Below are 14,724 nucleotides of genomic sequence, written 5' to 3'. Positions count from 1 at the left end.
TCTCTGCCTCTGATTCTTCATAGATAAAGTGAGAATGTTAATAGTATCTGACCCATAGGGTAATATTGTATGAGTTCAGATGATTAAATGAATTAATATGTACTAAGAACTAAGAACCATGGTATACTACATGTTTATTATAGGGTTAACCATTATCATTGTTACATATGGGTTCATTTTTCAGAACTGATACATAAAGAACTCAGATTCTGCTCTGGCTGGTGTAGCTCAGTGAATTGAGCGTGGATCTGTGAACCAAAGGGTTGCTGGTTTGATTCCCAATGAGGACACATGCCTGGGTTGTGGGCCAGGTCCCCAATTAGGGGGCGCATGAGAGGCAACGATAGAGGGATGTTTCTCTCCCTCTATTTTTCCCTCCCTTCCTCTCTCTCTAAAAATGAATAAAAATCTAAGAAAAAAACCTTAAAAAAAGAACTCAGATTCTTTTTTTTTACTTTCTTTATTTTTTATGTTTTATTTTTAGTTGTTTATTCTATTACAGTTGTCCCAATTTCTTTCTCTTTCCCTTTTTTCCCCATCCACCCAGACCACCTCTCTTGCCCACAGTCAGTTCCTCTCCACTGCCCATGTCCATAAGTCGTTCATACGTGTTCTTTGACTAGTCCCTGCCCCCCTTTCCACTATTCACCCTTTTTCTTCTCCCTTCCCCCCTCCTACAGCTATCAGTCTGTTGTGTGTTTCCATGTCTTTGGTTCTATTTTTTTTCATTAGTTTATTTTATTCAATAGATTCCAGTTATAAGTGAGGTCATATGGTATTTGTCTTTCACTGACTGGCTTATTTCAATAAGCATAATAGTCTCCAGTTCTATCCATGCTATCACAAAAGGTAGGATGACTTCACAGGTGAATTTTACCAAACATTCAAAGAACTAATGTCTGTCTTTCTCAAGCTATTCCAAAAAATTCAAGATGAGGGAAGACTCCCAAGCTCTTTTTACAAGGCCAGTATTATCCTAATTCCAAAACCAGGTAAAGACACAACAAAGAAATAAATTTACAGGCCAATATTTCTGATGAATATAGATACTAAAATGCTCAAGAACTCTGATCCTTAAATTAGAGAAAACTAGACGTTCCTTCTCTCCCTCTCTCTCTAATAAGTATCCATCCCTTGTCCCTTAATAGGATTTCTTGGCCTTTGAGAATTCTGCAGCAAGAGAGATTTTAGAATCTTTAACCTAATTTGGCCAATCTATCTGAGCAATTAGTTATATAATATTTTAAAAAATTGTCAATAGATATTAATGTATTGCTTCTATTATCACATTTCTGTCTAAAATTAATCCATAGAAAGGATATAACTACATGATTTATTATATAATAATATTCATTCAATATTAAATAAGCACACATTATGGTGACAAGCCCAGTATTAACTATACATTAATAAAAGATGGATAGCCCCAGCTTGTATGGCTCAGTGGATTGAGTGCCAGCCTACAAACCAAAGGGTCACTGGTTTGATCCCTGATCAGAGCACATGCCTGGGTTGGGGGCTAGGTCCCCTGTTGGGGGCACATGAGAGACAACCACACATTGATGTTTCTCTCCTTCTATTTCTCCCTCCTTTACCCTCTCTCTAAAAATAAATGAGTAAAATATTTTAAAAGAAATATGGACAGCATAAGAACCTTCCTTCTTAAAAAGCACTGTCACATACAGTGGAAAAGACATGCATATTTGTAATTATTAAAAAATTCTATTCAAGTAGGTATGAGATAGTGTGAAGTGTATAAGTTTAGAGAACCTAAGCAAGTGCTACCCTATAGCCCAGAAGACTCCATGAGGCACTTATATGAGAATAGACATTTTCCAGAAATGGAACAGTGGATGAAGCCATTTCAGACTGATATGCACAGTTATAGAGCCAAATACCAGTGTCAGGTGGCTATGTGATTATTACCATGTGAGAGGAGTGTGATATCAGTGAGAAAATTATGAAGAAAGCAAGTTATGAAAAGTAGGTATGTGATGATAAGGAGCTATGGTGTCCTCATAAAGGCAATTAAAAACAGAGAGTCATAGCAAGATACACATTTTTAAATTTGGCATCAGAATGAAGGATGAAATGCCAGGAGAGGAAAGTGAAACCCCAAATATGATTAGGGGCCTAGTCCAACACCCCAAGCAATAAAGATTACAGATTGGAGAGAGTGAAAGTGGAAACCGAAACATGTGCAATGAGGCCAGTTGGGGCTGGGTGAAAACGGGTCTCTGGAGATGGGAGTTTCCAGAATAAGTGGAAGGTGCAGAAACAAATGTAGATATGAGCCTAAATTGTTAGATGAAGCATAGGACTTGATAGTGCCATAGGAGATAAAGAAAGAAAAAAATCAAGGGTAGAGCCTTCAGAGGGAACATCAGCACTTCAAGTATAAAATAAGGAGAAAGCAATTCTATGAAAGAGACCAATGATTGTCAGAGATGTAGGAGAGAAGAGATAAAGTATTACCTGACATTAAGTTACCAGACGAGGATGTTGAAGGAGATAACCAAGTGTGTAAAGGACTTCCAACAGGTTAACTAGCCTAGAAATGGGTCAGTTTAGTGAGGCTTTGTGGACCAACTTAATGAAGGATATAAGGAAGAAAGAAAGAAAATCAAAAAACTTAACTGAATTTTCTGGCTTGGGCCTCTAGATTTGGTGATCCTGTTAATCAAAATAGTCAACATTGAAGAAGTGAAGTCAGAAATAAAAATAGTGAGTTGGAGGCATCTGGGAAACTCGTGTTTAGAGATATCTGGAAGGCAGTCTAAAACTCAGGTTTGTGGACAGGTTTTTGTGTCAGTGAGCTCTAAAGTGAGAAGGTTGAATCACCTACTGAGATGCTTTGCTAAGCAGAGTTAAGCAAACACATGAGAGTTATTATTTTGTGTTGTCTGTTCTGCATCACACATTCATACAGAGAAAAACAGTTATTCCTTCACAAATAAATAACACTAATTCCTCCTGGGTTGTGCATATATACAGTCAAATAAGGAGCTCACTGGATTTTGAAATCCCTCATCTTGGTGTGGGGGGGATTGGTACTGTTTGAGGTTTATCATGAATTTCTCTATCCCCAAGGCCAAATCAAAATGTGCTGTTTCTGCTGCTTTACCTTTTCTTGTATCTTCATTCATTTGTCATTTCCACTTTCTATAAATTAATTAAAATCCTGATGCTGTAGGTACTGATTTTTTTTAATGCCATTCTCCTTTTGGGAACTGAGCATTGGAATGCTAATATCTTGTCTTTTACTTTGAAACACAATATCTCATATTTGGCTTAAGCTGTTGTGCTTAAATGTTAAATTCTATTTTGGATATTTTTCTGTTTTTTTTTTTTACATATTTATCTATATTTCATCTATTAGAGAAGCTAATGCTACATTTTAAAGAAAAGAAACCCGTACTGGTACATAGAGTTTTTTGGATTTGATTTTCTTTTGTACCCTTCATAGCTGCACTAGCCTCTGTTTATATATTTGGTTGCTTTTTTTTTTAGGTATGAGTAGGCAGACCATTGAAGCTTTGTGTAGATCTCAGGATTTTTTTTTATCCACTTTAAATCTCCATGTATTTTATTTTGTTTTTTTGTAATGATTTTTTCTAGGACAAAATATTTTTTAAAAATCAAACTAAGAAAAAATTTGAATTTTTACTCATTTCAGAAACTAACTAAAGAAATTGCCATAAAGTATTTAACAGTGCTTCCAATGTTTTGGCACTGACTTCCCAATATTATTACCATAAAGACAAAACAGAGAAATGATGTATTTATGATAGCTGCATTGTGGTTGAGGAATGTTAGCAAATTTTTCTAGTTTTGGCTGTGGCACCAGAATGTTTTTGCAATTTCTGGCACAACTCTTCATTTGTGGGCAGGTTCATCAACAGTAGCATTTTGTCCATTTTATTTTAATATCTGAAGGGCTGCCAATCAATATTTTTTAAAGATATAAATCTCATTTCCCTCCCTTCCTCCCACAGTTTATTCAGCCAACCATTTATAGTAAACCTAGCAGCAGACTTTGCTGGTTTGGGTACAACCTTTACTTCACTCAGTATCCATTAATTTTTATTTCTGACAGAACAAGCATATGGTCCTAACGCTCTATGAAATCAGACTCTTGGAACCAGGTTCTGTTATAAATTTCATTGCTCGTTACTTTATGCGATGTTACATTATATACATCACTTAGCCGGCATGAAAAGCTGCATAGATGGAACAGATATATTTTGACATTTAAGTTTTACTTTCTTTTTTTTATAAACATGGAATTCAAATAACCACATGCATAGCTTATGGTTTTTCACATGTACTTGTGTGTGTTATTGGCTACAATGTCTTTATTCATATTCAATGTTGTTAATTAATATAAGGATAAAAGAATATTTTCTTTATTGTCTAACACAAAGTTGGCAAAATAAGGCCTGAGAGCCAAATTCAGCCCATTGCCTGTTTTTGTACAGCCCAATTGCTAAGAACATTTTTTATATTTTAGATGGTTGAAAAAGACTCAGAAGAAGAAGAATACTTTTTTCACCTAGAATTGATATAAAATTCAAATTTTAGTGTATATAAGTGAAGCTTTTTTGGAATATAGCCATATCCATGCATTTACATATTGACTATGGGTCGGATTTTCATGTTGTAGCAGCAATGTTAAGTTGCAGCAAGGGAAGGGCCCCCACTGCTTAAAATACTATCTTTTTAAAGAAAATGTTTCCTGTCTAATGCAGAGCTGATTTTCTTTTATGCTAAATATCAATAAATTTATACAATCAAACTAATACCATAACTAATTTTTCCCTAAAAATAATATAGGGAACTTACCTATTTCACGTCATTGTACGTGGTGTTATAATACACTCGTCCATTGCCTAAAGGAAGTTAACATGGACTATTCCGATTAAGGGAGAAGTTTATTCAAAGAATAAGAGTGCTGAGTTTCAAATAAATTCTTTTTTTCTCCATCTTTCATCACTATCAACATATTTAATTTGTTTAATGAAGGTAATTGTGCAGTAGGAATACCTATTAACTAGAAAGCAAGGTGTCTTTAGGCTCAAAAATTAATCATTGTTTTATTTTATAAACTAACGTTAAATAAATAATGAGTTGAAGTAACTGTGAAAAGCAGATGACAGAGCCCACTAAGACAAGTTCCTGGGACCTTTGATGTGCCTACATTTTCTTTAGAGGCTGAGGATAATTAAACTGAAAGGGGATATCTTATCAGAGACTGCTCTGCATAGTAAACAGATACATTGATTTTCCAGAGATGACTGTCAGAGTAAACATAACATTGATTTCTAGGAGGAAAACTTAGCCGTTATCTTGGAAGATAAATTATTTTGCTGGCTCCTTTACCCTAAATGCTTCCCTATTTCATATTTCATATTGGAAATAATCAAAATGGGCTAGCTTTTAAAATACTGGTAGTATAAAGTGTGAACAAATTTTAAGACAACATAAAAAACCCATGGACACAGACAACAGAATGGTGATGGCCAGAGGAAAGGGGGATCTGGGGATGGGAGGAGGGGCCACAGGGAGGAAAAGGGGGACATCTGTAATAGTGTCAACAATAAAAATAAAGGGGAAAATGGGGAAAAAAGACAATATAGAAAGATTTTCTGAGAAGTTCTCTGTTGCTTCAATATTTCATTTTATTCCAAAAGCAAGATTAGGGCTCTCCATGTAGCCTTAAATATATTAAATAATTATAAAAAGTTAAGGGTTTTTAAGGTTATAGTCCAAAATATGTAATGGAAATAGTGTATTTTTTTGCTTCAAATTATTTGTGGAACACTCTAATTAATGCCTCAAATATTTATTGAGTACTTCCTGTGTGCCAGGTACTGTTCCTGACACTTGAGATTCACCAATGAACTGAACAAAACCAAATGAGGATTTTTGCCCTTGTGGAGTTGACAGTCTAGTAGGATGAAATAGACAAGAACCAAAGTACATAGTAAGAGTGAATGACATAGCATGTTAAAGAGGATAAATGAAATGGAAAGAATTTTGAGCAGAGGGAGGGAAGATCAGGAATGTCTAGGTGGTTTACGGTACTCAGTGAAGCCCTCATTGACAATATGATACTTAAGTGAAGAGTTGAACAAGCTGTAGGTATTACTATATAGATATCCAAGGGTAGAGCATTTCAGAGAGAAAGGACAGTGAGAGCGAAGGCCCTAAGATGAGGGAAGGCTAACATGTGTGAAACAGCAAGGAGGTGCCATGGCCAGAGTGGAGTGGAGAGGAGAAGGAAATGAGTCAGAGAAGTAACGGAGCCAAATCACAAAGTCTTATAAGCCACTGTGCGGATATTTCATTCTCATGGTTATGGGGAACCATTATGGGACTTTTTGCTAGGGAATGATATAATTCAGTTGACTTATTAAATGGTCTGCTTGGCTGCTTTGTTGTAGGGGAGCCAGGGCAGAAGCAGGGAAAATATTAATGAGGATATTGCAATAATTCAGGTGAGAAAGGATGGTGGCTTGCACAAGTACCCGTCATCAAGGTGGTGGGAATGGTGGATTTTGGATGTATTTGAAGGTAAAATGTGTAGGATTTCCTGAAATATTATATGTGGGAGAGAAAAAAGGAGTATTTTTTTTTACTTCAATATTTTTTGGTTTTGTAAAAAAAAATATTACACCTTTACTGCTATCAGTCAAGAATGGAGAGGTGGCACAGGTTTTGGGAGGACAACCTAAAGGTCAACTTTGGGTATCCTGAGTTTAAAATATTTATTAAAATAAAATCAATTCCGTATGATCCCAAGTGGTACTTTCCCCATGACTTCCTCAGGGACAATGTTAAAGAATATTGTATAAATATTTAATATGTGTAAATATATTGAGTGCCACTATGGTGTGTACAAATCAATGAATGAGCATTTATTGAGCACCTACTATTCAGTAAGTGGCAGGCATTAGGCTGCACACCATACATAGAGGGAGGTCTAACCAAACCCTTATTAGAACCCCAAAAGGTACATGGTATTGTTCACATTTACAGAAGAAACTCAGGACAGATGACCTACCTGAAGTTCACGTGGTTAGTAAGTTGCTCTAGCTTTAAGACTCAAACTCATTATTTCACAACTTTAAATATAGCCTCTTTTTAAATAGTGACTTTACAATAGAAACATGATTAGTATACTCAATAAGCTTCCATTTGTTTAAAATCTGATTTTTATCTTCAGATTATAATACAAGTGAACAAAAACAAGCCTGTAAAAAGCATGAACTCTATGTGAGTTTCCGGGATCTCGGATGGCAGGTAAGAATGATCCAACAATTCAGGTGCTTCCATTCAGCTTTATAATAATAATTCCTGACTATTAAATATATGTATTATGCACAATATTTTTATTTATTCATTATTCTTTCACTATTGAAGGATAACAGTGAAATTATTAGTTTCACATAATTATTAGTTTTTACAGTAAAAAGAAAAACTATTGAAGAACAAATGATATTTATAGTATTTAAAAAACAAAAAAGGTACTATTGTCTAAATATTTCAAACTTTTAATTCAAAAACTATTTTTTCAGATTACCTCAAGCAATTTCCTCTGCCACCAATTTTCCCAAACTATCAGCCTAAGAAATAGAATTCTCAATTATACTGTCTCTGTCATAAAAAAAATCAGACAATCATTTTTTGTTCCTGAACTTAAAACTTTTAACTCTCTTTTACATTTGCTTCATAAACATATGATCAGCTTCACAAACAGGGTGAAAACCTCTGGAACACTAAGTGAGAGACTACAAACCAGTCTTTATAATAATCACTTAAACTGAAGTTTTTAGAATATATTGTCCTATTACAATGATTTTCAGAATATGGCCTATTTAATTGAGAAGTAATATTATAATGGAAACATTTTCAAATTTTACATTTGAGCCAAGTTTTGCCTCCCTGGAAAAAATTAGGGCAGTTATTACATATGGCAATTTTTTAGCTTCCTAAAAATTTTAATGTACAATTTTGAGGAATTTTCTCCAATTCATTTCTTCTAAAGAGACTATAAAGTTGATTCATGGATGAAAAGAAAAACAGTACAAGGAACAAATAAATATTCAAGCTTTAGGAGGTTGATAAGCTTCTGAAACCAGGAATGAGTTATTAAGAAGTAATGAGAATTATCTCAAGTTTATACTTTTTTTTTCTGGTTCACTTGAACTTTCCAGAGTTTATCATTTCCTGTTTAAAGAATATTTAGAATGCTATTTTATGATTATGGTTTTATTCATGAATGCATGGGTTTATACATACTATGAATATTGTACATAGCAATCTCCTGGGAGAAATTACAGAGGATATTTTCTTGTGAAAATATTTATATTTTTTTGGTAAACTTCAATGTAGAAATAAATCAAGGGCTTGGAGGAGGCTATCCTTTTAGACTAATCGTTGGACCAAGAAGAGAAAGAAATCTATCAAAATTTATATCTGTTTGAGGATTTTTAAAAACTATTTTTTGATGATACTTTTTTCTTTTTTTGTGTGTGTGCATTTTAGGACTGGATTATAGCACCAGAAGGATATGCTGCATTTTATTGTGATGGAGAATGTTCTTTTCCACTCAATGCCCATATGAATGCCACCAACCATGCCATAGTTCAAACTCTGGTATGCTTTGTTTTTGTAGGATAGAAACTGGTTTAAAATGAAAGACTCATGTAAAGTTATTTTAAAGAAAAGTATCCATTTACAGTTATCAATGCATTATTTTTTCTTCTCAAACTCCTTTGGCACTTTTTACACATTATTGGTATAGTCAGAAAATTTAGGCTGGTTTAAAGAATGATCCTGATTCCAGATTGGGGAAGGACTCAACTAGGAAAGTTGGGGTAATCACATGATGTGGTCATTCTGCCCCAATTTCTTCACTGTGCAGCATGACTAACCACACAGATTCCCAGTGACTGTTCTTAACTTAGCAATTCATTTGTAATCATTGCAAAAACATTTAATAATAGCTGTAGTGAATTTCATCTGAGGGTTCTTATTCTAATTATTTAAAGATAATCCACAACACACTGTGACATTATGGAAATTCTTAATGTAGAATATAAGTAGAAGGCACATTTCTATTTCTTGACACTTTTTTTGTGTAATCCTTAAAGCAGAAATTAATCTTCCTTTTTCTTCCTATCTGGACTCAGGAATTCAGTAGTGATTTAATCTGTAGTAACCTAGGCTTATTTTTGTGAAAAGATAATGAAATGTTGATTTCATGGTCTCTAAATGGTTGCACTATATTTAGTGAGCTCATGAAATCTCTTGCGAGTCTGACGTACCTGCCTTATGGTGTGTGACTTACTGATGTGGTGGAGGGACAACCTCTGGTGCACTAAGTGAGAGACTCCTAGAAGGTGCAATAGGCTATGTGATAAAACTCCAAATTAATGTTTTAATTAATATGAAAATTCTTTGTAGTTAGTAGAGAAGGAAAGGAACAAATTATTTTAGTCTCCAGATGTAATGATAGAAATGGGGTTATTTGGTAGATGGCAGTAAGAGAGCAGTAGCTATTGGGGAAAAAATCTGTCTCTGTGGATGAGGCTTGTTTATGACCAAAAAAAAAAAGATTAACTATTAGATTTTGTCAGGAGTTAGTTCTTCGGGAAGTTACTTTTCTTTTCATAATTAATTTAAAATTTAAACCTGATGAAAAGAGAATCTGAGTTTCCTTCTGAATGAGGAATGGTATATATACACAGATTAAATTTTTGAATGCCAATGTTTTGCTGGTGTCTTCACTGACTTCATAGACACCACAGACTAGAGAGATACCGAAGATACATCTATGACAACTAGTACATGGCACTGCCAAAAATTTTGGAAAAAAGCTGTGGTTTCACAGAAACAGAGAGAGATAAACCACATATGTATTTTGAAACGTAGTCCTTTATAAATTTTCTTCTTTTTCTGATTCTTAACTAATAAGATTGCTTACTTCCTTGCCATATACCAAGTATAGAGAAAATTCCTGGAGGAATTTTTAAGGTGTGATAGGTCTTTGCCTTTGCTATCGGTAAAGATAAGTACTTCATGGTACAGAATAACATTTCTGTACCATGTTATTGGGGAGTAGGCATGTTCTGTAAGGATGGGTGCTTGTACATTCATACTTCCACTAGTAAAAGAAAGATCTCTGTGAAGTCTAGCTTTTTATCCACATCTTGAAAATCCTCATTGACTGAAAGCTGATTGTGTTGTGAGAATGCTGCTGTTTCACATCTTGAGAGGACAGCCATGGTACATCACTGTCTCTCTGTGATGTCACTGAGCAACAGCCGCTATCAGCTCACAAAAAAAAAAAAGCTACTTAATTTCTCAGAAACTTCTTTGCCTCTTTTTTACTGCCATTCCAATGACACAGAAAGTAGACATTTGCTTCCTGAGATATGTATATAGTGTATCAATGTTTCCCTCAGGCTCAGTAATGCTTAATTATTGGACAAAAACAAAACTATAAACACTACCTTTTCTCTTCTTTTTCTTTTTTTTAATTAATATACAATTACATATTGTCAGCTTTTAGGGCTATAATCTAGAAGGCAGTGTTGAAAAACAAACATTTAAAAAAATCTGACATGCACTTGGAACAAGACCCTGCTCTGCATCACTGTCCTGGGATGTGGGACATAAGTCACCACAAAACTCGAAGCACACACGGGAAGTCTGATTTTTTTCCTGGCATTCTGTGCTCTCTGTGTTTGTTCTCTGAAGGATGTGAAACAAGCAGACAGGCATGTTTGTTGTTAAAAGAGAGCATGTTTGTGACTAATATTTTTGAGAAACCATTCAAGAACGGTCTATTTTTTTTTTTTTTTGTAGCAACTACTTCGTAAGGCAGCCAAGCTCTGTTGAAATGAGGTTATCAGCCATGCATGTGTGTGCTAAGGAAGACAAAACTGATGAGGGACACACGCTACATCTGAAATTTGTAGAAACTATCCAACTTTTAGCTTTGTGAGGCCTTAGGAAATTTCAAGTTCATGTTAGATCACCTCATTTTTCCTGCTGTTTCTGTCCACATTCAGGGCTCTTATATCATTTCAGCCAAGACATTGTACAGCCAAACTCTAAGAGGCTACATTTGCTTTTTGTGGATCCCTTAGGACTCATCAGTGGGACTTCCCATAAACTCCTCTGAGGGAAGAACAAGGGTAGATGGGTAGGAACGGGGAACCGGGTTCTGGCTCCTTGCTCAAACCACAGGCAGACTGCCAGTCTGATCAGAATGAGAATAAACCCCTTTCTTAAGCATTGCACTTTCCATGTGCAGCCACCTTTTTTTAGGCTTTTGGAGGAGGTGGGTATTCAATTTGTAAAATTTCTATGCTCTTTACTTCTGATTTAGCTTAGCCTGCTTCTCAGAGTTTGTCTAGAGAAGAAAGAAACTAAGAGGATATTAAACTCTGGCCAATCTGCTACAAAATTCTGTGGAGATACTCATGAACCAGTAATAACTTAGTAAAAGAACATTTCTTTATGGTAGTAAATTAAAAAAATTGTGGAGAAGAGTTGAAACCATGGTTTTAAAGCAAGTATTAGAAGATACCTGGAGTTTATTTTGCTGTGATATTTAAACTTCCTTTACCACGGAAAATTAAGTGTTGGCATAAATTCTATGACTTATTGTTTAATTACCCCTTGAAAAATAATTTGTAAACCCAAATCTTTCTACAGTCCAATTGTGTGGCTTTACTGATTTGCATTTATAACTTCTGTATTTCTCATGAAGTAAACAGACATTGTTTTAACCAAAAGCAACTTAGTACTAGTTGCCATGTTCTTTTTCCCAGGAAAATTTCCACTACTTTTTACATAGAGGAAATTTTCCTTACTTGTTTGAACATTTTTCAAGCCTCTGGCACATAATTAGAACTACTGGTTTGATTCTAGGTATCAATGCGTAAGAATACATCCTTTACTACCAGTTCCCCAGCCCACCCCAGCTATTGAACACAAAGAGGAGAATAGTAGCTGAAAGGTGGGCCTGATTGCGAGGGATAAGGCAAGCATATTATTTTAAAGCTGCAGACAAAATATCTATGCTATTTCTTTAAAACACAAAACAATTTTTCTTTCCCAGGTTCATCTGATGTTTCCTGACCATGTACCAAAGCCTTGCTGTGCTCCAACCAAACTAAACGCCATCTCTGTGCTGTATTTTGATGACAGCTCCAACGTCATTTTGAAAAAATACAGAAATATGGTAGTGCGCTCTTGTGGCTGCCACTAATGTTAAATAATAACGGGAATAAGAAAAAGATCTGTTCTTAGGTTTACAGATACAATAAAAAGTATACTGTCAGACAAAAGGAGAATTTTGTAAAATTAGTCTGGCTCATTTCATCTCTCTACCTATGTACAATATTATGTATATAGTTACTTTTATTTATTTAAAGGTATATATTCTCCTTTGTGAATGCCTTATCATTAAAATCTATTTTATAGGTCACTACATTATACAATAGATTACCCAGTCTAACTTTCAATGGGATATGCTAAGTCCAATTCAATTCCATTTCAACATTTTTTTCTAATACAACTTTTATAGGACTTTGGAATTAGAACTCATTTGACTGTTAAATAATTTTGAAGTAAATTGAATGAATTTGGTTATGTTGAACAAATGAAAACTACAATCGGATATTTATAGAAATCAAACTTTAAAACTAACCCAAACAAAAATGCTTAAACATCTTTTTTTCAGTTTCTGCTTCATTAGATAAAGTGAAATGTTGAACTGGATTTGAAAAAATAAATGGTAGGCAGAACACAGAACCTGAAAGATTGCACATGATTGTTATAACTGTTGCTTTCACAGAATCAGTCTAGCTGTAGGAGCACATTCCTTTTTGGCTGGTGAATTGTAGATTTTGCAAAGAGCTCAAAGTTTCAGGAACTCTGTAGAGACAGGCTTGAGTCTGTGTCCATAACTTTCCAAGTTAATACTAAAAAAATTGCAGTACAACCTTCTTACCTCAAATAAATCATGTCTGCCTACTATCTAGAACACTGCTGCTGCAGATTTTTTTTTCCTGATTTAACAGGAGTCCAAAATAAAGAAAAATTTACACGTGCTCCATTCCGCTCCCCACAGACAAGAGTCACTGCATGCATAAAATATCCTGGAGCAAGATGCCGACAGAGCCATTTTCTTTAGCTCTCCTTTACAACTGAGTCCACTGATTGATGTGATTCAAGGGATTTTATTTAGAGTAAAAGCACTGAAATTAAACTGGGGGAAATTACCAAAAATCCCAGAATGGCTTTGACAGAATTGCCCTTTTGAAAGAACAGCTGAAATCCATTTTTCATATCTTTGAGAATGAGCTCAATGAAAACCTTATTTTGTAAAGGGATTTTGTAAACCCTCCTCCAAGCACAAATAATTCCAAATGGAAAGGTTCTGTTGTGTATATGTGCATGTGTGTTCTTCCCTCTGAAATTAATTTATTTTCTCTCTCCATTTCTCTCTCTGCCTTCTAAGGCTTTTCGTTAACACACACTGATTTCTTAAAGAATGCCATTTAGATGAATAACTTGTTATTTATGGTGGCTCCATGGTTATGCCTATTTATGGTTCATCTGTGGGGGGGAACTCCCCCAAAACCAGAATTATCTTCTGAAGGGTGGGCCCCTTGTAGTACAGCTTCCACCGCTAGGTGAGCTAAAAACCCATCTGCATCAGTGTACCAGCTGCTGTTGTTGTGAGAGGCTGCATTTGGCCTCTGCAAATTTTTTTTGAAGACTCTTTCAACATGTTTGCTCGTCTCATGGTGGGTAATTTAGGAGCGCACCTGCCCACACTTCACTGAGTGTTCAGCAGTTTTTGACCAAAAACAGCATGACCCCTGTGCCCTACCCTCCCTATTCACTCAATCTTGCCCCAGGAAACATTTTTTGTTGTTTGTTTCCCTGGATGAAAAAAGTTCTCAAAATAAACATTTTTGCCAATGTGGAAGAGGTGAAACAAAAAAAGAGCAGAAGTACAAAAAGGCATCAAAATCAAGGAGTTCAAAAGTTGTTTTGAGCAGTGGAAAAAATGTCTTGATGGGTGTCTTGCATCAAATGGAGAGTTCTTTGAAAATGACTAAAGTTTAAACATGTGAGAATAAATATACAACGTTTTATAAATAAATTCTGAGTTTTTTGGGTCCCCCCTTGTAGAATATTCATAAAGCACCATTTGTTACTCACCCTTTTGGATCTTTCAAATAAACATAGAAATAACTTCAAATGTTATGGTTTTGTTTGTAATTCAGGTATGTTACAATGTTATTTTAAAATACAGTTTATCTTAAAGATTTGATAATAAGTATATTGGGGTACATTAAGTAATATATTTTTGAATTAATGGCATACCATTGTAAGAATAAGAAATGAAAGTCTATTATATTATTCTTTAAATGTGCTGTTTAAATATATTTCTATATTTTAAAATATATTAAACTTGTAATGCTAGTTTCCATTGTGCTTCTTGATTTGACTCTTTATTTAAGAGTGATATAACATGTATGTCATAAAATTGAGACCATAAGAACATCAAAAATACAAATATAAAAATTATGTGGATTACATGATTCTTTATGTTGTTTTTAATTGCCAAAACTAGTTTTTGTGTAATAAATAACTCACTACTAAATAAGCATAGCAAAAATTGATGAATTAATTTTT

The 14,724-nt window shown here is 34.6% G+C and overlaps 1 protein-coding gene across 2 annotated transcripts in view; it reads left to right on the top strand.

Moving 5' to 3' along the window:
* BMP5 (bone morphogenetic protein 5) overlaps positions 1 to 13,654 on the top strand; it is a 119,670-nt gene extending 106,016 nt beyond the window's left edge. Inside the window, exons 5-7 of one of the 2 annotated variants that reach the window (XM_028510409.2) lie at positions 7,226 to 7,302; positions 8,548 to 8,658; positions 12,134 to 13,654. In XM_028510409.2, the coding sequence (XP_028366210.1) occupies positions 7,226 to 7,302; positions 8,548 to 8,658; positions 12,134 to 12,283 (338 nt within the window). In that variant the 3' untranslated portion in view covers positions 12,284 to 13,654. Of the gene's footprint in view, positions 1 to 7,225; positions 7,303 to 8,547; positions 8,659 to 10,872; positions 12,105 to 12,133 lie in introns of those variants that run through there. The other variant, XM_036024258.1, reaches the window with a different exon arrangement.
* The last annotated feature ends 1,070 nt before the right edge of the window (positions 13,655 to 14,724 follow it).

Source organism: Phyllostomus discolor, chromosome 4 (assembly GCF_004126475.2).
Source record: "Phyllostomus discolor isolate MPI-MPIP mPhyDis1 chromosome 4, mPhyDis1.pri.v3, whole genome shotgun sequence".
In the NCBI taxonomy this organism is placed as follows: domain Eukaryota; kingdom Metazoa; phylum Chordata; class Mammalia; order Chiroptera; family Phyllostomidae; genus Phyllostomus; species Phyllostomus discolor.
Note: the sequence above shows the minus strand (reverse complement) of the source record. Positions and strands in the feature narration are given on the sequence as shown.